The 22,496-nt window shown below is 44.0% G+C and overlaps 3 protein-coding genes across 6 annotated transcripts; 2 read left to right on the forward strand and 1 right to left on the reverse strand.

The window, feature by feature from the left end:
- Nucleotides 1-447: 447 nt before the first annotated feature.
- Nucleotides 448-13,119, reverse strand: p4htma (prolyl 4-hydroxylase, transmembrane a). The gene is made up of 9 exons (XM_028993478.1): nt 12,527-13,119; nt 11,703-11,784; nt 4,363-4,541; nt 3,956-4,046; nt 3,006-3,171; nt 2,341-2,526; nt 2,134-2,224; nt 1,347-1,452; nt 448-864 (listed from the first exon to the last, which is right to left on the reverse strand). Exons 1-9 carry the CDS (start codon nt 12,872-12,874, stop codon nt 668-670), a joined length of 1,446 nt encoding a protein of 481 aa, XP_028849311.1. The 5' UTR covers nt 12,875-13,119; the 3' UTR covers nt 448-667.
- Nucleotides 8,533-11,415, forward strand: LOC114798087 (secreted frizzled-related protein 5). Its single transcript, XM_028993479.1, has 4 exons — nt 8,533-8,726; nt 9,526-9,698; nt 10,403-10,492; nt 11,038-11,415. Exons 1-4 carry the CDS (start codon nt 8,548-8,550, stop codon nt 11,355-11,357), a joined length of 762 nt encoding a protein of 253 aa, XP_028849312.1. The 5' UTR covers nt 8,533-8,547; the 3' UTR covers nt 11,358-11,415.
- ap4b1 (adaptor related protein complex 4 subunit beta 1) lies at nt 12,922-18,938 on the forward strand. 4 transcript variants are annotated; one of them, XM_028993475.1, is made up of 11 exons: nt 12,922-12,983; nt 13,885-14,008; nt 14,098-14,322; nt 14,490-14,620; nt 14,743-14,890; nt 15,574-16,070; nt 16,198-16,281; nt 16,673-16,776; nt 17,210-17,417; nt 17,758-18,030; nt 18,128-18,938. In XM_028993475.1, exons 2-11 carry the CDS (start codon nt 13,896-13,898, stop codon nt 18,553-18,555), a joined length of 2,211 nt encoding a protein of 736 aa, XP_028849308.1. In that variant the 5' UTR covers nt 12,922-12,983; nt 13,885-13,895; the 3' UTR covers nt 18,556-18,938. The 4 variants fall into 4 exon arrangements, with proteins under 4 accessions (XP_028849308.1, XP_028849307.1, XP_028849305.1 ...); XM_028993474.1 differs by lacking the exon at nt 12,922-12,983 and adding an exon at nt 13,356-13,534; XM_028993472.1 differs by lacking the exon at nt 12,922-12,983 and adding an exon at nt 13,356-13,498.
- The last annotated feature ends 3,558 nt before the right edge of the window (nt 18,939-22,496 follow it).

Genomic DNA, 22,496 nt, shown 5'->3' on the forward strand with positions numbered 1-22,496 from the left:
GCAGTTATCCATTTAATCTGTCTGAATCTCGTAACATGCACTCCGCTGAAATCTTATTACCCGTTGCGACATTAATTCTATAGAATTCACCCGAAGGCATATACGAGACCAAATGTTGTGTTTTATAGTCACGCGAAAAGCCTCTTATCTCTGAAATGCGGTAATCCAGCCCGGAACGTTGCGTTTTCTGGCCAAAGTCGACGAAACGCACCTCCCTAATAATACGTCCTGCAGACGTAAAACGAATAAACACTCTAGTCGACAAAATGATGTATTACACTGCAGCAGATGGCAGCTAATAATGAAATGATATCAATTCTTTTAATTAACCTCATTACTCTCTTTAATGCTAACTGCGCCTCCGCCTGGATACTCGGAGAATTGCCGGAGCTCATAATAACTCCCTGTTCTTACAAGTAATTCATGAAAGCTCTGAACTCGTTTGTTTTTGTTCCCAATAAATAACATTTTAATTGATATGAATACAATTATGTACAATTATTCATACTTGATGTAATGGTTTCAATAAATACATGTGCCAAGTGAGGTTATATATTAATTTTAACAAATATTCACAAATCATAAATAAATAGATAATTTAATAGACACACAACACACAAGTGGTTCTCAGACACTGAATGCCAGTGGCGGTCGGGGCTGTTTGATGTCACAGGTCCTGGTGGAAGTCACTGTGCGCTACTTCCTGATCTTCATATTCTGGTTGCCTGGAGACCAGACGCTGGTAACGGGCCTGGCGCTGCTGGTCTGGATCAATGTTGACCCAAACGCTGGCCACCCACTTAATGCCACGTGTGACCACACAGTCCCCGTGCAGAGAGAACTCATCCAGTTCCCCCATCCAGCCTGAGAACACAGGATGAAAATTTTTATTTTAGGCTACCTGGACATGATCATCCTGGTGGGGATGCCTGGTGGGCTTTACACTCGTCTATGAACCAGAAGACCAAGTCACAGGTTCAAACCCCACTTACTACCACTGTGTCCATGAGGGATCCCGGGGGACTGTACCTGTAAATCTCTCTGGATAAAAAAATGCCAGTATGTAAATGTACTGTGGTAAGTAATCCATTACTATACTATAGGGGTGGTAGTAGCCTAGTGGGTAACACACTCGCCTATGAACCAGAAGACCCAGGTTCAAATCCCAATTACTACCATTGTGTCCCTGAGCAAGACACTTAACCTTAAGTTGCTCCAGGGACTGTCCCTGTAACTACTAATTGTAAGTCCATCTGGATAAGGGCGTCTGATAAATGCTGTAAATGTAAATGTAAAGTACTGATACAGATAAAATCCATACAAATAAAAAAGAATTGTGTTATTACCCTGTCCATCTGAGAGGTGGTTGTACCAGAAAAGGGCTGTCCCTGATGCTGGTTTCACTTTCAGATTCCCTTTACTGCAGTACTGCTGTGAGAGATCTCCCAAAGCCTGAATCAGAGACAGAGTGAGACACAGCAACGTTCAACCACATCTGCGCACACACACACACTCTCACGTTCAGGCCCACTGTCATCTCATAGGTGACGTCTAACAAGGTACTTCCAACCTGCCAAACTCTGATAAATGGAGTCCAATGGGGCTAGAAGTGCAATCCTCATTGTAATGAAAACATATTGCTATCTCCTTATTATATACATATTAGAGAAAATACATTATTACATTTATAAATTTTTAATTTTCAAATTATGTACATGGAATGTGCCTTTATACTGTATATGATGATTATTATTATTAGGATTAAGTTAAGACTTTTTGGAAATGCTTTCTAAATCTAAGATGACTTGTACATGGAATATTTTGAATTCCTTAGGCTTGCAATACTTTCAGCAAAAGGAGAGAGAAAGGAGAAAATCCTTGTGCTGCTGTGAATCTGGACCAGGTCTGAAAGTGATTCACTGCAACCCTAGAATTTAGTAGGTGTGGACATTAAACATGCAGTAAACCCGTCACACACTCACACACACACACACACACACACACACACACACACACACACACACACACACACACACTCTCGGGTACTGGCCAGAGTATTTACTGCCAGTTGCTAAGGCCACAGTGGGAGGATGGTATGGTGTTACAGCAGATACGTTGTGGGAGGAAGCGCACCTCTTCCTCATAGGTTCGGTTATCTGCTACAGGAAAGCTGGTTTCCCCTCCTCCATCCACAGAGTTCAGATAAAGCAGGAGAGTGAAGTACCTACACACACACACACACACACACACACACACACAATATTCACAGAAACAGACATAAATCCATTGGCCCTCTGCATTTAAAGTGAAGATCCACATTTGCACCAGGCAGGCACACACCTGCAGGCGACATGGCGAGGGGTGGATGTATTTGCTGCCAGGTGTGTGTGGGTGCAGCTGCTCTCGGGGTGGGTGGGGTTGCTGTCGTGGTGGGCGTGGCTGTAACCCCCATGCTCGTAGCGCACCACCTCCATCGGCTCACTGATGTCGACCAATGAGGAGGGGAGGCGGGACAGACGGGCCACTCTGATGAAGAAATGAGCAACCTTGTCAGACATAGACATTCCAGTTTATGCAGAAACATTTTAATAGGAGTAGGAGCAGTGTCTGTGTGTGTGTGTGTGTGTGTGTGTGTGTATCTGCGTGCCTGGCACAGATGCACCTGCAGGTGCAGTGCAGGTGAGTGTTAGATCTGTTATGATTAAGTCACAGGGACAGCCGCCTTGAGCAACGCAGTGATACATACAACATACTTGTATGTACATTGTATGTCTTCCCCTCTGTGCAGTTGTAGCATAAGCAATTTCCTTGCGGATTAATAAAGTTTCTTAATATTCTCTTGATATTCTGATTCTGATATTAAGTTGGGACCAAATCTGTGACTTTGCAGGCTTACAATTATACTCCCACCCTTTACAAAATTGTTCATTTTCACTGGTTAGTTTAGGGGATGAAGCTTGACATATATCTTTAATATATATCTGTGTGTGTGATGATGTCGGCACCTGGCTCTGATGTTCTGTAGAGTTCGGTGAGCTCCATGGCCCAAGTGCAGGTGTGTGTGCGTGCTCTTATACCGCTGTTGGCTCCATGTTTCGGAATTCTGCTCAGATGCCACATTCTGCAGCACAGAGCTGCTCAATCTCCTAAAATCCTGCAGGGACAACACACCTGCACATGCAAATACAAACACACATAAAAAAAAAGATTTTGTATACATTTCTATGTACTTATTTTCAAAAACGTTAACCAACCATTAATAGTGATTTCAGTATATGGTGAAATAACACACTTTGCAAAACATTCTCAAATAAACCCATTTAAATAATTAAATGACACCCTCTCATCCATGCATGGTTGTAGAAGGGCCCGGTATCATTCCAAAAAAAAAAAGTCTATTGACCCCTCATAAAAAGTCTGTACATTTTAATTTTAAGTAGTGCTCTATACCTTATTCTTTCAGTTAGTGATGCTTTATCAGAATATCCAAGACCAGACTCTTTTTGTTTTATCTACACAACTACACCACGCAACAAAACACACATTAATTTCCTTTTTGCATGTATTTGAAATCTAATATATTTCACATACACACTTTGTTAAGTGTGTTCTTTTTGTGTGAGTGTGTTCTCTCATTCTCTCTCTCTCTATCATGTTACTCTTGGGTCAGCGATCGCCTGGTCACTCTTTCCCCGCCGGAACCGAACCCCAGCAGGACCCCAGCAACACAAAAGAAAGAGGGCAGGGTGGGAGGAAGTAGACCATTGTAGGCTGTGTGTGTCTGATGAAGATAGAGAGAGCGTGCTTTTGACACTGAGGATAGAGTGGCGAATCATGGCTGACCCCCCTCACCAAAAAGGGATTTTAATGAGCGATGATGGGGCATCCGGAAGCTTCTGTACAAAGCCTGGGTGTTATTTCTCAACATCAGGTCAAAATGGACACACACACTTACCAGCAGGGTTGGTCTCCAGCCCCATGTGGATTTCCCGGAGGTTGTGTGCACTCAGCCAGGTTCCATCAAATGAGTGCGACAGACTTAGAATCTGAACACCACCACCAACAACAAAAACAACAACAGCAAAGAAAGCGGTTCGGTTCTGCTCTCAGACACAGCACTTCTGGGAAATGAAGCACAAACAGTCTTTCTGGTTGTGTCTTACTCAGGGACACCATGGTGGTAAGTTTGAACCTGGGACTTTTTGCGGTCACCTGGTTCCACTAGGCTACTACCACCCTAACCAATCAATGGCATTTAACTCTGTAAACAAGTGTGACACTTTAAAAGTGAAAGTGATTGTTTTAAACAGGGCTAGTAAACCCACCCAACAGTTTCTTCCCATTCTCATCCTCCCCCCTCACCTCCTCTCTCTCCAGCAGGCCATCTTGGTTCAGGTCAAGGAGGCTGAACAGCTCTTCCTGGCTCAGCTGCTGGTCCAGGCCATCTGAAGCTCCCACTGGTGGGCTCTGTGTCAGGCCCTTCAGCTGGGCCAACTGTGTCACCACAGCACCCTCCTCCACTGTCAGGAAACCTGGGACCTCTGCGGTGCAGGGACACAAAACCAGGCTTGGGATGTAAAGGAATACATGGAAAAGTGATACATTTACAGAATCCATGTCACATTTACTACCATTGTGTCCCTGAGCAAGACACTCAACCCTGAGTGTCTCCAGGGGGGGACTGTCCCTGTAACTACTGATTGTAAGTCGCTCTGGATAAGGGCGTCTGATAAATGCTGTAAATGTAAATGTAAATGTACTGAAGTCGCTCTGGATAATCTGATAAAGGATACAAATGTAAATAAAAGACAAATGATAATACAGGAACATGATTTCAATTGTTCTTTAGGCGGTCACAAGTAAAATATTTCCATCAACCACAGAAATGAATTCAAATATTCGCTTATTACCAGTCTAGCCCTCCTACAATGATGAAAAACATCAGCTCAGACCGTCAGGTCTGGAATTTGTCCCCTTATGTCGTCATAAGGAGAAAGGTTACCTCCCATTTCTCATGCTTTTTCTGCCCAGAGAATGTAAAAATGAGCACAAATTGATTTTTTTTTTTTTGCCACACAAGACTCTGAAGAAACATTTTTTTTTCTGGAAAAACACAGACCCAACATCATGTCTGCGGCAAACATTGTGGTTGGTAAATGGTGTTGATGATGTCTGATGATGTGAATGGTGTTGAGGATGACTTCATCTGCTCTTCTCCTCATCCCACATTTAAAGCTACAGACACTGAAATGCAGCATCCTGGGGAAATCTCATTGTGGGACTGGCTAAAAGTGGCTGTAATTCTGTGCAATGTCTGGAATCTGACAGTACAATTCACAACACCAGGGTTATGATTTTGTACATTTGGTGGTAAACACAGGTCACCATGGAAACCCAACCAGGATGCAGCTACACAGCTGCTACCAGAACAGGCATGGCTGAGCTACAGTAACACTTCTATGGGGTCAGACAACAGAGCCAGGCCTGTATTCCTCAAGAGCAGTGGTTCCCTCTGCAAAGCTGCGCAACCTGGTGAAAATCAGGTACTCTGCCTTCCAGTCCAAAGACAAAAAGGCTTATTCTACAGCCAGAGCCAACCTGTCATGGGCATATAAGAACCTAATTGAGCTTATGCACAGAAAATCAACAGCCACTTTGCATCTTCAAAGGACAAAGGACCCTTTCCCACCCAGAGAAAAAATTACACTTATGCCAGAATGCTGTTTATTGACTTAAGCTCAGCATACTCAATACTGTCATCCCTCAGAAGCTGGACATGCTGGGAATAAGCTCTCCACTCTGAACTTCCTAACAGACAGGCCTCAGTCTGTGTCTATAGGAAATAACTCCTCCAAGGTCCTCAGACTGAGTACAGGTTCCTCACAGGGATGTGGGCTCAGCCCACTGCTGTTCACTCTGTTGACACACGACTGTGCTGCACTGTACAGTTCAAACCACATCATCAAGTTCGCAGATGACACAACAGTAGTGGGGCTCATCACCAACAATGATCAGTCTGCCTACAGAGAGAAGATAAAACATCTGGTGGATTGGTGCTGGACTCTCAATATCAGCAAGACCAAAGAGATGGTTGTCAACTTCAGAAAGAAACCGACTGTCCCCACCCCACTGCACCTTGATGGATCTACGTGAAGTTCCTGGGTGTGCACATGACAAATTACCTCTCTTGGAACCTCAACACCACCTCCACAACCAAGAAAGCCGAGCAACGTCTGCACTTCTTCAGGAAGCTAAAGAAAACCAACCTCCCGCCTCCCATCCTCCCATCGTTCTACCGAGGGACCACTGAGAGGGTTCTCTGCTGCTACATCACTGTCTGGTATGGGAACTGCACTATCGCTGAGCAGAAGGCCCTGCAGCAGATAGTGAAGACAGCAGAGCACATCATCTGGGTTCCACTTCCACCATCTCCCAGCTCTTCAAGAAGCACCTCATCCGTCAAGCTTGGAACATAATGAAGGACTCACACCAACCCTCACATACCCGGTTCTCCCTCATACCATCTGGCAGACGGTTCCACAGAATCAGAACTGTAACTGCCAGACACTGCAATAGCTTCTTCCCACAAATAGTCAGAGCTCTCAATGCACCGCCATCACCAGAAAACTGATTAAGTCAACAACAATACACTTCCAGCCTTATGCACCTTTTTGACATTTCACACTAAATCTGCCACATTAACATTTAGCTCATGTTTGGCTCGTGTGTCGTGTTTGAAATATCCAGTATATATATAGAGAGAGTAATCTGCTATGGGGGGTCTGTGTGAAACAGCATTTCAAGACACTGTATGCTGTGTATACTGTTGTATTGACAATTAACCTCTCTTAACCTTTCTTTCCGTCCCTTTCCCTGGGGGGGTGCTAGAGATCATAAGGGGGTCCGCACAATTTCATATGTGCTAAGGTTACCAAAATTATATTTTTACACATTACATTTAGCAAATCCCAATAACACATCCCGCAGTACACTCGTAGTAGAGCAGAGTAGCGTTCAGTCGGAACAAGCCGTGAAGTGGACCCTTTGTTTCAAATTCTTTGAGACACCAGATTTTCCAGGTTCAATGGGGCTCAGTGTTGATTGATCTTTTATTGAAGGAAGGCGTGGCATTTGGCTACTGAGATGCAATTGAGATACCGTCTGACACCAACCCACCACTCAGCCGCTCCACTATTAAACATCCTTTGATTCACACCACATGCAAGCCTACAGATCATTGTGATGATTTTATCCTGAACACAGACATGTTTGTCCTGATCTTGCCCTTCAAGTTGTTCCCTGTCCTGCTGATAAACACACACACACACAGGTATTAAATAATTACGGCTACAGCGTTAATGAGTCCCCCTACCCTCTTAGAAGCTCTGGGTGAGGGGCTGTTCATTCGTTATGCTAATGAGGCTGGGTTCTCAGTACGCTGCTGTCATTGTTCTGATGGGCGGGGTTGATGAGTTTCAGTATGCAGCAACACTGAATTATTTACCTTTGATCTGTCTTGGAGGCACACGCACAATCACACAAAAACACAGACAAAGAATTAATGAAACGTTTCCGGAACGCTGCTGTTGTTCTGGGTGGGAACAGTAAAGGTTTTCCTCCTCATTAGACAGTGATTGGGATGGAGGGGGGCGGGTCAGGGGCTGTCCTGTTCCCTGGGGCTCAGGAAGAAGAGGAGGAAGTCAGGTTAAACCCAGGTTATCCTCACAGCAGGACAAGAATAACACACACACAGAGACACACACATTCCTGCATATTTATGCTTGCTTGACATAGTTAATACATGTTTAAATAACAATGCATAACTAATTCTGCTGAACGGCACCTAATCCAAACCGGATTTTGTTAATTGGGAAGTCCACTTACTGCAAATTAAATATGCATGGTCCTTTTTTTTTGGAATAACAGTCATAAATAATAATAACAATAATAACAATTTGTGATGGCAGTGAAATGAAAATTTAGTGGCCACACAGTGATCATTTCACTTTAAATTAAAGAATGAGGGAAATTATGACGAGAAAGGGTATAGTAAGGGGGTAGCTACGTCTATCTACTATTCTTTGTTTTGTTTTTCATGCCAAGCCTTGCTTTTTTGTGCACTTTTTAGTTTGATGGTATTGTTATGGTATATTGATGGTATATTGATGTTTGGCTCTGGCATATTTTGTAGTAAGCGTAGGACGTTGTTTGTGGTGTGATGCGTCTGCACGGGGGAGGCGCCACTGCATTATCAGACACAATCATCATCAGAGAAAAGCAAGTGAGAAAGCATGCACAGTCCCATGCCCCGCCCCAAAGAGGCAGCCAGTCACAGTGCAGCATAAATACACCTTTGCTGGCAATGCCCTTCCTTTTGCCCTCACACACACACACACACACACACACACACACTGTCCTGCTCAGCTTAGCGAGAAGATGGACATGGTTGTCGCGCTGCAGCTGCTGCTAGCGCCCATCTCGGGCATGTTTCTGGATGGTCAGTGGGATCCACGCAGCTCCTCTCGATGTGTGACCATTCCTAGGAACATGGCACTGTGCCAGGGCCTGGGCTACACCACCATGCGTCTGCCCAACCTGCTGGGCCACGAATCGCCCGCTGAGGCCACCCAGCAGAGCGCCAGCTGGGTCCCCCTGCTCGCCCGAGAGTGCCACCCTCACGCCCGAGTCTTCCTCTGCTCGCTCTTTGCCCCCGTCTGCCTGGACAGGTAAGAGGTGCCACCCTATTTTCAAACTGAGAATGGTGGTACGCGCAGGATTACTAGACTTCAGACTGCAGTTTGTCTTGGTTCTCTTGAGTTTATGATTGGATTTATTCTGTGTTGACTCAAATTCTCAAGGTCACAGAAAAAGTGCACGCTATAAAACACATTTAAAAATGACAAAGTTCAAAGCAACCATTTCTGGGCAAAGCTGACCGGCCCTCATGTAATTTTAATACATTCATCTATTCAGTGTGAACTAACATTACAGTGAGCACGAAAATAATTTGCTATTGCCTCCATATTACACGGTGGTGCGTCTAGGCCTAAACACATCACACCTAAACAGATGTCTGTTCAAAATGTGCCATGTGTAAAGAGGGATACACCAATCTTTTCTGTGTGTGTTTATATGTGTATGGTCACAATGAGGCAAAAAACAGTCTATTAATAGGTAACACCACAGAAGTTAAATGAAACTACAGTATCAAGCCTGAAAATAAAAGAAAGTACATATATTCTCTCATGTTAAGTACTTAATTACAGTACACAAGTATTTGTTCTTGCCATATATGGTTTCAGCCTATATCACTCCACCTCATCATTCCACCTATGACCGCAGTTAATTAAAAAAATTGCCTATAAAAAGAAGGGGGTGATCTTTTCTATACCCACCACATTGCTTAATGGATTTTTATTGATATATTTGCCCTGACTTCCTCCAACCCCTGACCTCTTTAACCTTTCACACTTCCCCAATGTCTCTCTTTCTCTCTGCCTCTCTCTCACCTCTCTGGTCGCTCAGGTTCATCTCGCCCTGTAGGAGTTTATGTGAATCGGTGAGAAACAGCTGTGCCCCAATCATGGGCTGCTATGGTTACCCCTGGCCCAGGATCCTCCAGTGTGACCAGTTCCCCAGAGACCATTTGATGTGCATTTCGTCAGTCGCACATGGAAACAGCAGCATCAGACGCTGGGGTGAGTGACCAAATCTCAGCACACGTTTTATTCATTTACCACTGATTTACCATTCTGTTTTATAATTTACCATTCATCTCAACTATGGTCCATATGGTCGCTCTGGATAAGCTATCCAGTTCAATTTTAACTTAATATCCTGATTTTGTTCTCTATGGGACAGCATCAATGTAAGACCTTTAAGAAGCAGTTCAAAGTAAAGTAAAGTAACACGTTTTTTGTTGATTGGTGCCAGTTTCTGTCCAGTTTAAGCTCCAGTTTAAGTCTGTTGCTCAACATGCACACTTTCACCAGCAGGAGAGAGAAACGTCTGAACACTACTGTCATTTCAGAGGGCATTTCCACATAGGGCAGCTTCAGGGTCCTGTTTTGAATAGGGTGATAGTAGCCTAGTGGGTAACACACTCGCCTATGAACCAGAAGACCCAGGTTCAAACCCCACTTACTAACTATGTGTCCCTGAGCAAAACACTTAACCCTGAGTGTCTCCAGGAGGGGACTGTCCCTGTAACTACTGATTGTAAGTCGCTCTGGATAAGGGAGTCTGATGAATAGGGTGTTGGAAAATATAGATACAGCAAAATATTGTGATATCTAACGTGGTGATATTGTATTGATAGGAATATAAAATATCTATATTTTTGCATACAATTTTGTCCAGTTTTCAGTTCTCAGTGTGTCAACACCTATTCCCTCTTCTCCAGCTGTACCCCAGGCAAGCTGCAGAGACTGCGAGTTGGAGGAGGCTGCCTCTGCTAAGGAGCTGCTGCACATCTTCTGTAAGAGTGACTTTGGTAAGGACAGTTCCAAAACCCTCAACCAGAACTCCAAGCCCAGGCCTCCTGACCCCACAGACAATCCATGTTGTATTTTCCCTAGGTTTGAATAAAATGAGGGGTGTTGTGGGGGAGGGTGGGTTCACTATCCTAAAATATATGTGGATACACTTTATGCAAACGTTATATTTAAAGGTCCCCTGACATTATTTTTATATCGTTCTTATTGGTCCCCTAATACTGTATCTGAAGTCTCGTCATGGGGCTGAATTACAGCCACTTGTATGCAGTACCACAATGAGACTTCCTCAGGACGCGCTGTTTCACTGTGGGGGACGAGGAGGAGAGCGGCCTATAGAAATGACTTCATCAACACCATTCACCAACCACAATGGTATTAATGGTATTAATGTAAAATTTTCATGATCGGGGACTTCCATCATGAATCTTATTCTGCACCAAGGCCTCTCTCACTACTCCTTCCAGGCTAATGGACAAATAAAAGTATTTAGCTCTTAATCAGGTACTTTTTCAATGATTGTGTGTCACTTCTCCCCTCTCAGTGGTTAAGCTTCGACTGATGCGGCTGAACTCCAGCGCTTCAGCTCTGGCCAAGTTCTCCCTGGGTTCTCGGCTAGAGGTGTTGAAGCACGGGCCTCTCCTCGGTGGGGAGATGCGTGGACGACTGGCGCTCTGGCTAGAGAGGGACGCCACCTGTGTGGGCAACCTGAGCCGCCACCACCCCGATGGGGGCACCTTCCTGCTGACGGGCAGCGTGACAGGCGAGCGCCTGTTGGTTAACAAGGCATTCAGCTGGTCTAAACGCCAGCGCCACTTAGCCACAGCAGCGCGCAAGTGGAAGCAGCACCGCTGCAGGGGATGAGTCCAGGACAAACACAATGGAAACGCAATTCAAGGACTCAGTGTGGGTGAAAAACAAGAAAGACACAAACTTCTGAAATCTATAAGATAATGAGAGAAATTATTTTATATGTGCGTTTGAATGTATTACATGTGTGTTTGATATATTAAATATCTATATTTTTGTGAAGCACTCTTGTGTTGATCTTGTTAAACAGAATTAGTATAGGTGTAATTATAGCAACAACACGCATTTTTACAACATTACATTTATTCCTTTAACTACCGCTCTGTACCTGGAAAGCTTCCTTGAAGCGACTTAACTGTAGTTCATGGTTGCTGTGGGTTTTGGAATACAAAGACTCACCAAAAAGAAGAGGCTTCAGACTCAGGGTCCGAATTTCGTGTTTTCGGTCAGGCACGAGTGAGACCCTCTGCACGTGACCCACCTACACCAAAGTGGTCAAAAGGGAGAAAAACAAGAGAAAAGAGACAGTCTCTGAAACAAGTGCTGCATCTCATTTTGTGGGTGGCTTCCTTCTAAGGGTGGCCATTTTGAAAGTTTCCTTAAATGGGTCCTTCTTTGAAGGGCGTAATCTACCATCTGAAGGGTGCAGCCCCTGAAATAAGGTGTGAATGTGAATAAATTTAAGTTGTTGCTAAACCAAAGGTACACTGAAAAAGTGAACACTGGCTAAACTAAAAAAAAATTAAGAAATCTGTCACACTGTAGGATTTTAGCGTTGACATAATATAAATAAACAGGTTACAGCAGGTTTGATTGGTTTACTTACATTTATTTACATTACGTCAATGCTAAAATATAACGTGTGACAGGTTACTGCAGGAAAACTTTAAGACTGTTCACTTTTTACATTGTTTGGATGCACTGAATGTGTTTAATGTGTGTTTTTTCTCATTGCAGTAGTTTTAGTTTGCTCTTTTAAACTAGTTTTTTATATATAAAAATATATATAATGATGATGATATATAATGATGATTATATATAATGATGATGACAACGGGTTTGTTTGGTTTATTCACATTAGTGAATATTCGTGCTTAAATATTAGGTGTGACAGTTTAGCCAGTGATGACTTTTTTTCAGTTTAAGCTGCTGAATGCAATATTGCAATCATGCACCTCGAACATTATGACAGCACTGGTCACGAGGCAAGTTATGAGACCCACCCGTATACCCTCCAAGCGCGACAGGCGGAACGCATGTCCCTGGCCCGGTTCCGGGTCGGGCGGGAGGTCGAGATCAGCGACCGAATGGGCCAAGGGGCTGCTGGGTCCCGGGGAGTCCGGGTCGCCGGTTCCGGTGTTGTAGTGCACGTAGAGCAGCAGCGCGATGATGTTGATGATGTAGAGGTGGAAGAAGACCATGACCACCACGAAATACGCCCGCGAGCAGACGCTACTCTTGTGCAGGATCAGTCGCTCCTGCGGACGAGGAGGTCGCCGAGGCGACACGAAGATGGACTCGTCTAGTCCTTCATCACACGCGCTGTTATAGCTTTCCTGGCATTCCATCATCCCTACGCCAAGAGCATGACGGTCGAGGTCGCAGATTCCATCGGTCAGCGTGACAACGCGGTTTCCTTAATCACGATCGCAGCCAAGGCGATGAAATCGCGACATTGAGGTGCTTGTCATCCCGTCCCTGTAATAAAATGTTACCTTCGATAAGTCTCAGTCGGTAAATGTGGATCAGGACCCCTTGACAGGACAGCGAAACTAGGGTTTAAATTAAACATCCGGGTATATTGATCAAAGTATTTAAAATAAGAGTCCTTACTTGCGACACTGCAAAACTGGTGATAGCGTTTTTTTTAATAGTGTTATCATGTTTTAGGTAAAAACGTAAAATCCACATAGTACAAGTGTCTTCGCTATACTGACTTTAGAAATTGGTTCGTTCGATAAATGTAATACGAAACCAAACATGGACGCCACACAAGCAACTTTTATTTTGAATGAATATTGAAAACAGGAAGTAAACATGTTATCTGCTTCTTTTCCGCTGGAGCTTAGTCTCGTTATGGTGTTGATGGAAACGGCTGTATGTGTAAAATTAAAGCCAGTGTGCTTTTGTTTGTGTAGGGAAATCTGTGTAAGCTTCGAGCAGTTGCGCAGGATGGACAAATTATAAGAAACGAAGTAAGAAGCGTTCATATTTCCGGCCAACGAACAGCTGTCAGTGTATTTTGGTGATTTAACCTGCAGCAAGTTATTTATTCTGCTTGAATGTGCATGTTGTCTAAATGAGAATAAGGAAGTGCTGGTTTTACATGATTTTTACACTTCGCTCTTATGTTGTGATCAGTATTTAGACAAGTGGGCGATGTAATGAACAACCGACGCTTTATCAAATGATTGCAATTAAATTGATGGATGCCATTACTCAACACTCAAATGATTAGTTATTTCCTTAAAGTACTAAAATATTCCATGTTGTTAGTATTAGTTGATTTGGGTTGATTTGGCAGAGGATGTTCCTATGATATTATACTTTTTTATTAAATGTGTTTTGTGTTTGCATGTAGTACGATTCAAGATGCCATACTTTGGTTCTGAAGAGACGGTGAAGGAGCTTAAGAGGGCTCTCTCCAACCCCAACATCCAATCAGATCGCCTCCGCTACAGGAACTACATTTTCCGTGTCATTCGGTAAACCGGCCAGACTAGAACTTGAGCAGTTAATATGTTTAATATGAGCTCTGAATAAGCCGAGTAAACCTTTTTTCTTGGTGGGGGAGGTCCATGACGCAGGGTCTGGATGTCTCGGCTCTCTTCATGGAAATGGTGAAGGCCAGCGCCACAGTGGACATCGTCCAGAAGAAACTGGTCTATCTCTACATGTGCACCTATGCCAGCCTCAAGCCTGACCTGGTCCTACTGGCAATCAACACGCTCCGTAAGGACTGTGCAGATCCCAACCCCATGGTCCGGGGTCTGGCTTTGAGAAACATGTGCAATCTTAGGTGGGTTTTAATAGAAATATCAGTACAATATGAAATCCAAATATATAGACACACACACAACCAATAATATTATACTGGTCTTCAACTATTGACCTCATGTACAGTCTTGGGTTTTTTTTTATTTGACTTTTTTGGTGTTCAGTATCTGCTGGTGATTTTCTGCACAGGATGCCTGGGATAACAGAGTACATTCAGCAACCCATTATGACTGGACTCAGGGATAAAGCTCCCTATGTTAGGAGGGTGGCAGTGCTGGGCTGTGCCAAAATGCAACGTCTACAGACCCTTACAGAAATAGGTACCAACATTCTATACCTTTTTTTTTTTACGTCTTCAAGTCAAGCCTTTTTCCCTTATGTGGTTTGCAGAGGCTGTTTGTGTTAAGCTTGTCCAGCTGTGTTCTCTGTATTGGTCCTGTAGATGCCACCATAGTGAATGAACTGTATGGCATGCTGAGGGACCCCGACCCTGTAGTGATGGTAAACTGCCTCCGAGCCCTTGAGGAGATTCTGCAGGCCGAGGGTGGTGTGGTGATCAACAAGCCCATTGCCCATCACCTCCTTAACAGGTGAGCACAGTATAACCATTGCTTATGAGTGCAGCTAGATAGCAACTATTCCCTATTAAAAAAATATTTCGCTTTTATATTAGTTACCTAAAACTGCATCTGAAATCTCTTTCTGTAATTCAGCCATGGTGCAGAATTACAGCCACTTTGATCCAGTACCACCATGAGATTTTCCCAGGATGCACCATTTCAGTGTCTGTATCTTTAAATGTTAAAGTTGAGGGGGTCTTCATGGAAATGACCATAAAAACATTTAATTAACCCACTGGTTCTTCAGAGTCCACATGACGGAACTAAAAAAAATACGTTTGTGCTCATTTTTACATCCAATCACCGAGCAACTGCAATGCTTTACACGTTTGGAAGCCATGATGGTGGGTGGGGAAAAGCATGAGAAACAGGAGGCAACCTTTCCCCTTATGACTACATAAGGGGAGAAATTCCAGATCTGACCGTCTGAGCTGCTGCTCTCTGAACAGTGAAGCAGAATGGCCAAAGCACTCTTTATACATACACGTTTCACCATTTCTAGCAACTGCAGGACAGACTAGGGGAACTCGTATTAATGTTAAATAATCTCACAAAGTAAAATTAGTAGGTGACCTAATTATAATATGTTTACTAGTTGAATCATCATGTGGTTTCTACACGTCGTCCATTCTAATGTGAAATATTACCTTTAGGCTTAAGGACCTGGACAGTTGGGCTCAGAGTGAGGTGCTGACCTTCCTCTTGCGTTATCGGCCCCGAAGTGAGGACGAGCTCTTCGACATCCTCAGCCTGCTTGATGGCTTCCTCCAGAGCGGCCACACCCCCGTCTTGGCTGCCACACTCCGCCTTTTCTTGCAGCTGGCAGCGGAGCACCCGGCGGTGCAGGTGGATGCCTTGGTGCGGGCGCGAGGTCCCCTGCTGAATGCATGCGGAGCGCAGTCTCGGGAGCTGCGCTTCGCCGGCCTGTGCCACGTACAGAAGATCCTGAAGAGCCAGCCGGGACAGTACGGCGCGCACTACAAGCGCTTCTTCTGCAGCTACTCAGAGCCCAGCTACATCAAGTTCCGTAAGATTGAGATTTTGGTGGAGCTGGTGAATGATGAGAACGTTGGACTGGTTCTCGAGGAGCTGCGTGGATACTGCACTGACGTGTCATTGGAACTTGCCCAAGCTGCTATTGCTGCCATAGGTGAGAATAACATTGATTGAGGTTCAGTTATCTTTCTCATTTTGTTCAATTTCCTTTAATAAGTTAAACAGAATTTTATGCAGTTTTTAAAAACTTCTTTCCTTTTTTTTTTCTCCACGTACAACAGGGCGGATAGGAAGAATGTACAGTGAGAAATGCCTAGACATACTCACTGGGCTGTTGGGATTGAAGCAAGAACACATTACATCTGGTAGGATCTAAAAGGAGGGGGAAATCTTTAGAATGAAACTGTAATGGGTTTGTGCTAGTGGCTGGGTGTCTTTGAATGGCGACCTCCTCCACCAATGTCCCACTAGCACCGTGTTGAATGATGCCACACCTAACTCAACAAAGGCAGTAGATGCGCATCAGCAGTGGTTTCCTGTTTGACAGTTATATTATTAGGCATATAAATCTTTCGAATTTAAAATTCATTTTCATTTCACCGATTGATTGCTGCTTTTGACGTGGGACTGTGAGCAATAATGCAAAGCAGACTTCATGTGATTTGAAACTTTACAGCTCTCAAAAGCTTTCAACGTGGCCCAATGTGGTCAGCACCGGGCTACAGTTCACACCTTTTACCTTGTCCCCATCTCCAGCGGTGGTGCAGACCTTCCGTGACCTGACGTGGCACTGCCCTCAGAGTACAGTACTTGTGTGCCGGGCTGTGGAGGGCTGTGAGGAGACCATTCAGGATGCTGAGGTAGTTTAACACTAGTGGGTAACACACTCGCCTATGAACCATAAGACCCAGGTTCAAATCCCACTTCTTACCATTGTGTCCCTGAGCAAGACACTTAACCCTAAGTGTCTTCAGGGGGGGATTTGAAATACTGAAATACCCTGTAAATACTAATTGTAAGTCACTCTGGATAAGGGCGCCTGATAAATGCCATAAATGTAAACACACACAGTACTAAATACTGTTGCGTTCAGCTAAACCAGTGAGGTCATTTTAAATTCATGCCTAATGCTGTAACAAAAATCAATGTTCAGATGATTATTATTATTATTAAAATTCTGCTGTTTTTACAGTATGTATGCATGTATTAAGTTTATAATTTTCATTGAATTAGTATAGAATTTGAGAATAGGAGAATCCCTGTCTGATGTAGTCATATCAATTTTGCCTGCAGGGAAAACAGGCCCTGTTGTGGCTGCTGGGAGTTCATGGTGGCAAGATCAACAGCGCCCCTTACGTTCTTGAGGGTTACATCAATGGACTAAAGTCTGAAATGTCATCTGCAGTCAAGGTAGAGCTCCTGACTGCTGCAGTTCAACTCTTCCTCGTCAGGCCTGCAGAGATGCAAGACATGCTGGGACGTCTGCTGCAGTATTGCATAGGTAAGGTATGTGGTGCGCAGAAGGGCCAGCTCTGTATAGCTCAGTTTCATTGATACTGTTGAGTACTGATTCTGTAGTGTAAGAGTGTAATCAACATATGTTATCCTACGGTGTTTAAAATTATTAATACTTAGTCACAATTAATAATTCTATATATTAATCTGGTATCTGAATATCAAACATTTGAAATTTCACAATATGTTTTTGTTATGAAAGTTATCAGAAAAATGTATCTAACTGGACCTGGTATCTATGTTGCCAAAGTGATTAAGTGATCATGAAATGTGAAATAATGGTTAAAAGCAAATGTTCAACAGTTTCTTTGTCGGTCACGTTGTAGAGGAGGAGAGTGACATGTGTGTTCGTGATCGGGCCATTTTGAGCTACCGACTTCTACAGTGTGGGGTTGCAGAGACACGAAGGGTCATTCAGGGGCCAGAGTCAGACCCATCCATGGGTGTCATCATTGGCCGGCCAGAGGAACCTGTCAGCAACTGGGTCTCCACTTTCAACACTTTAACTCCACTGTGTGGCCGGGTGACAAGTCCAGAACCCACCACTAGTGGGTGTACTAACCACACAACTCAGAATGTGGTTGCCGACCCACTTGCAGGTGAGTTACAGCATTATTTCATTGGCATCGCTAATGGTTGTTTTTTTTTCGCACTCTTCCATGTGTTTCGTCTTATTTTTTGGTCTTTAAATGTCAGGGACATCAGAGGAAACAGAGGTGTATACCCCAGAAGATAAACAGGGAGTCATTGGGATGTCTTTAGGACCTACTCTTTTACATGAGGACTTTGAGAGACTCTGGTTAGAGCTGAAACTGTCCCTCAGGGAGAACCTTGGCTTCCCAGGACCCCGTTCCTCTCCAGAGACTCTTCAGGCCGCCCTGCAGCTGGTCAAGATGCAGACCCTGGCATTCAGTCGCGCAGACACCTTGCCCTGGAAGGCGTACATTTATACCCACTGCTCGGGAACACTGGTCCTAGCAGAGCTGTTGCAGCCAACCGCTGAACCCGAATCCGATGGCATGGTGCTGTCCATAAAACAGAAGCCGGAAGACAGGCAGGTTCTCCAGGAGTTTGTTGCTGTGCTCAAAACTGTGCTTCAGACCTTGATCAAAGGCACCTCCTGATTTTATTTTATCAAGTCTGTGCAAAATATGAATATCATAAATGAGTCTGGTCCATACTGGGTCTGCTTTATTGCAAATGTGCTCATGGCAAAAGATGAAAAATGATTGAGCAAAATCTGCCACTCTTGTTAGGTGGTAACTTATACTGAAACTGTCCCCTCTCCGTCCCACGTGACTGAAAAACCCCATACCGCCCCTACATTCACCAACAGAGGCCATTTTTTTTTTTTTTATAACAGTGTGAGAGGATATGGTGTAAATTGCCACATTGATAAAATGCATTTTTTCATGCTCAGTTCTGCTGACGGTTTATCTTCTGGTCACTTCTGATTAATGTTTACTCAAGGTTTACGTCAAATAAAACAGATGCAGTGGCGTGCAAACATTTTGTCTCCCTTGTTTAAAAATGAGGAACTGTGAGACTGATCAAAAGACATAAAATTAAAGATGACTTTTTTTTTTTTTTTTTTTTTACCCCTTTTTACTTAAGATTCATGAAATTGTAGCTAATAAAAGTAAAGGAACATAAAATCTCATGTATATTTTTGCTGACGAGGTTACACATTCCACATTGACTTAACAGGAAAGACCAGGTGATGGACATTCTAGAAATTCTCTGACTCTTCAGACCTAAAATGTTGTTGTGGCTGCCGCGACATGTTCTGCAGGGATACATGGTTCCTGGGGATCTGCTGCATCCTGCCTGGTCCCTGTTTGAATGCAGTATGAGTTGTGTTTGCATAATTGGCCTTAAATTTGTTTGTTCTGTGTGGGCATCAGACTTCGCAAATTCCCGTTTTCATGGACAGGATATCACGATGCAGCCGAGGATGGATGGGTCTCTGATTTGGTGATCTGGAGGTGGCACCCCTGCTATTTGCAGGTGATTAACTCATGACCCCAACTGACCATGACCTTTGACCTTTAATGTGCAGTTGAATGATTTGCATCAGAGTACGAGTGGCTGAGTATAGAATCGCCATCTCAAAATCAGAGGCCATTGTTCTCTCCCAGAAAATGGTGATTCTAGAGATTCAACCCCTGCTGTAATGGAGCCGTGAGGAGCCATGGAGAGCTGGGGGGACGGTATTGGACGGGGACTACTGAATTCAAACCCTTGACTTTATGGTCATGTGTCCTGATTTGTACTTGTTGTCACAGTGGGTAGTTTTGTGGCCTTACACTTCCATATTTTGCGTGCTGGCTTTGTGGCGTTGGCCACGGGCAAGGAAACAGATCCGTAATCAAAAGGTTGCCGAACCACCAAGGTGCCACTGAGCAGCGTCCCCTCACACTGCTCCCCGGGTGCCTTTCATGGCTTCCCAAGGGTGATGGGATAAAAGCAGAGGACACATTTTATTGTGTGCATCATCGGCTGTGCTGCAGTCTTTCACAATGACTACACTTTCACTTTAAAGACTGGTGACTAAAATAGGTGTCCTAGGACTGTTTGGCACCCACAGTCCTAATCTGGATTAAGTTTGTTCTAAAAGTGATTGTTAGTCTGGATGTTATTCTTTGCAATAGATGCAATTAGTTTTAACTTAGTTGAACTTATATTAGCACATGCATTTGTTCTGTTCTTTCTTGATTTATAAATAAAACTATGACCCTCTCATTCCTTTCTTATTTTTAATGGCAATGAAAACTCAGTTGGGTAAAGTACAAAGAACAATATAGAAATGTAATGTTTTCGCCCTCCTATGTCGCAGAACGGTACAGAAGCACTTCACACACCTTCATTATCCTCCAGCACTTATAACAAATACCTTAGTGATTTGAATTGATGTTGGCCATTTTTTGAACAGTGGAACATTAATGGTCATTAATTAATGGTTATAGAGACAGGTCCAAATCTGTTTGAATAACATTTAAATTTGATTTTACATTCAAATTAGTATCTTTACAATTCCATGTTAAATAAGAGATGGGACTTTAGAAGTAGAAGGAATCTCAGGTCTGCAAAAATAGTAGGGGGACATAGGTGGTCTAGCGGGTGAGGAAAGGTTGCTGATTCAAATCCTGAGAAGCCAAGATGCCACTGAGGTCCCCTTGATGAAGGTACCGTCCCCACACACTGCTCCCCGGGCGCCTTTCATGGCTGCCCACTGCTCACTATGGTGACAAGTTAAAAGCAGACGACACATTGTGTGCAGTGTTTCACAATGACTATGACTTCATGTTCACTTCAGCAACGAGCTTCTACATGAAACAGCAGTGGACATGTGACAGAGAGGTAGAGTGGAGTTCTTTTTTTAAACTTGTAACTTGTGAAACTGGCTTGTGCGGAAATGTGGTTGAGGTTACTGCATGTGTTCTAAACAAATACGTGTCCAAAGCAGACTGTGCTCCATACGGACCTGTTCAGAACCGCAACAGGTTGCATTCAGTTACACAAGCAGCAGAGTTAGCACAGGGATACGTTTTCATTCCCATTGTATTACCACATCACTCCGGATTATGTATTTCCAAATGGCCGGGTGAAACAAGAAGACTCAGTCTGCACTATAGCACATTGTTACATTATTTATTTGTAGATGACCAAGTAAATTCACCTGACTAGACAAAATCACACACATTTGGGTGGGTGCAAATTTCTTAGCTGCAGTCAGAAGAACAATGAACATGTTGGACCCCAATTTAAGACCCCACTTCTCTACACAGACCTATTTTTAAATGTGTAAAGTTAATTTTCTCGTACGGTCCCCTACTGTACCATCCCTCCGATTGACTGACCTCTGCCAGATTCTTCTACACAATGAAGACAGACAGTGGAGCCCAATGGTGGAACAGTTCTGCTGGTCAGTTTGTCGGACAGCGTTGGAGGGCTTTTAAATAAAGTCCATGACCAGCAGTATTGACCATTTGCTGGTTTAGCATCTTCTGTAGGACAGTAGCTTTGATCCCAGGATTGTTGGTGAACACAGTCTAGGTTTATAAATGGACAGAGTCAGGCAGATAACAAGATAAAACAGTACAAGTATTTTAGGTATTAACTTTTTATTAACATTTTGTCACATCATGTGGAGTGTGTTGCTCTGAAGTCTAGCAGATTTGTTTGAGTAGAGATGTGCTTTTGATGTGCCATGCACTGTATATTATTTTGTTGTTTTCTGTTGCGTTGAATGTGAATAAAGTCACCATTCATCTGCACTTGCATCCTTCGGCGCCAATCATTTCCAGAGGCATTACAATAAAAGAAAATAATAACAAAAAAAAGTGAAGTGATTTTCATTTGTGATACACAGCAGCACAGCACATGGTGCACACAGTGAAATGTGTCCTCTGCATTTACCCCATCACCCTTGGTGAGCAGTGGGCAGCCATGAGAGGCACCCCGGGAGCAGTGTGTGGGGACGGTGCTTTGCTCAGGGCCACCTCAATGGCTCCTTGGCGGATCAGGATTTGAACCGGCAACCTTCTGATTACGAGGCCGCCACTGCCCCAAAAAACACACCCAACACACACACTATATACAACAACAATATAGATAGCGTCTCAGCATACATGAATTCAGAGTGTATTTGGTAAGAGTTTGAGGAGTTTACCCTCCCAGGTAGAAACTAGATGCCCTCATCTGTCCACAAAGCCCATTACATCCACGTCCTTCAGTGGGGGTTCGAGGTTCGAGGCCAGGTTGTCGTTTCCCTCAGGATCCGCATCAGCCGTGTCTCTCGTACTGAGGTTAAGCGTGTAATATAATGTACTGGGCCCGGTCATTTAATCGCCATTTTTCGTCTCTATTGCGTGGCGTGCTGCCAGTTCCTGCACAGGAACTACTTTTTCCACTTCACGCTATGCAACGTCCCCACGATCATTTCCGCGGCGTGGCGTGGCGTGGCGAGCCTGCCGGGGGCAGGAAGTGAGTGGAGATGCCCGCGGCGGGGACGTTTCTGTAACGACGGGAGGAATAAGGAGGAATTGAGGCGTGTTCTGCTCTC

This window comes from Denticeps clupeoides, chromosome 10 (assembly GCF_900700375.1).
Source record: "Denticeps clupeoides chromosome 10, fDenClu1.1, whole genome shotgun sequence".
Classification (NCBI taxonomy): Eukaryota; Metazoa; Chordata; class Actinopteri; order Clupeiformes; family Denticipitidae; genus Denticeps; species Denticeps clupeoides.

What these genes read in the sequence shown, in the direction of transcription:
- LOC114798087 (XM_028993479.1), top strand. Translation starts at nt 8,548, where the DNA reads ATGGCACTGTGCCAGGGCCTGGGCTACACCACCATGCGTCTGCCCAAC. An exon ending in GCCCCCGTCTGCCTGGACAG is followed by an intron (nt 8,727 to 9,525) that starts GTAAGAGGTGCC and finishes CTGGTCGCTCAG; the next exon opens with GTTCATCTCGCCCTGTAGGA. An exon ending in CTTCTGTAAGAGTGACTTTG is followed by an intron (nt 10,493 to 11,037) that starts GTAAGGACAGTT and finishes CTCCCCTCTCAG; the next exon opens with TGGTTAAGCTTCGACTGATG.
- p4htma (XM_028993478.1), bottom strand. Translation starts at nt 12,874, where the DNA reads ATGATGGAATGCCAGGAAAGCTATAACAGCGCGTGTGATGAAGGACTA. An exon ending in GCTGGAGACCAACCCTGCTG is followed by an intron (nt 3,172 to 3,955) that starts GTAAGTGTGTGT and finishes TTGCATGTGCAG; the next exon opens with GTGTGTTGTCCCTGCAGGAT. An exon ending in ACCGAACCTATGAGGAAGAG is followed by an intron (nt 1,453 to 2,133) that starts GTGCGCTTCCTC and finishes TCTCTGATTCAG; the next exon opens with GCTTTGGGAGATCTCTCACA.
- ap4b1 (XM_028993475.1), top strand. Translation starts at nt 13,896, where the DNA reads ATGCCATACTTTGGTTCTGAAGAGACGGTGAAGGAGCTTAAGAGGGCT. An exon ending in TACATTTTCCGTGTCATTCG is followed by an intron (nt 14,009 to 14,097) that starts GTAAACCGGCCA and finishes TTGGTGGGGGAG; the next exon opens with GTCCATGACGCAGGGTCTGG. An exon ending in GCAAGAACACATTACATCTG is followed by an intron (nt 16,282 to 16,672) that starts GTAGGATCTAAA and finishes CCCCATCTCCAG; the next exon opens with CGGTGGTGCAGACCTTCCGT.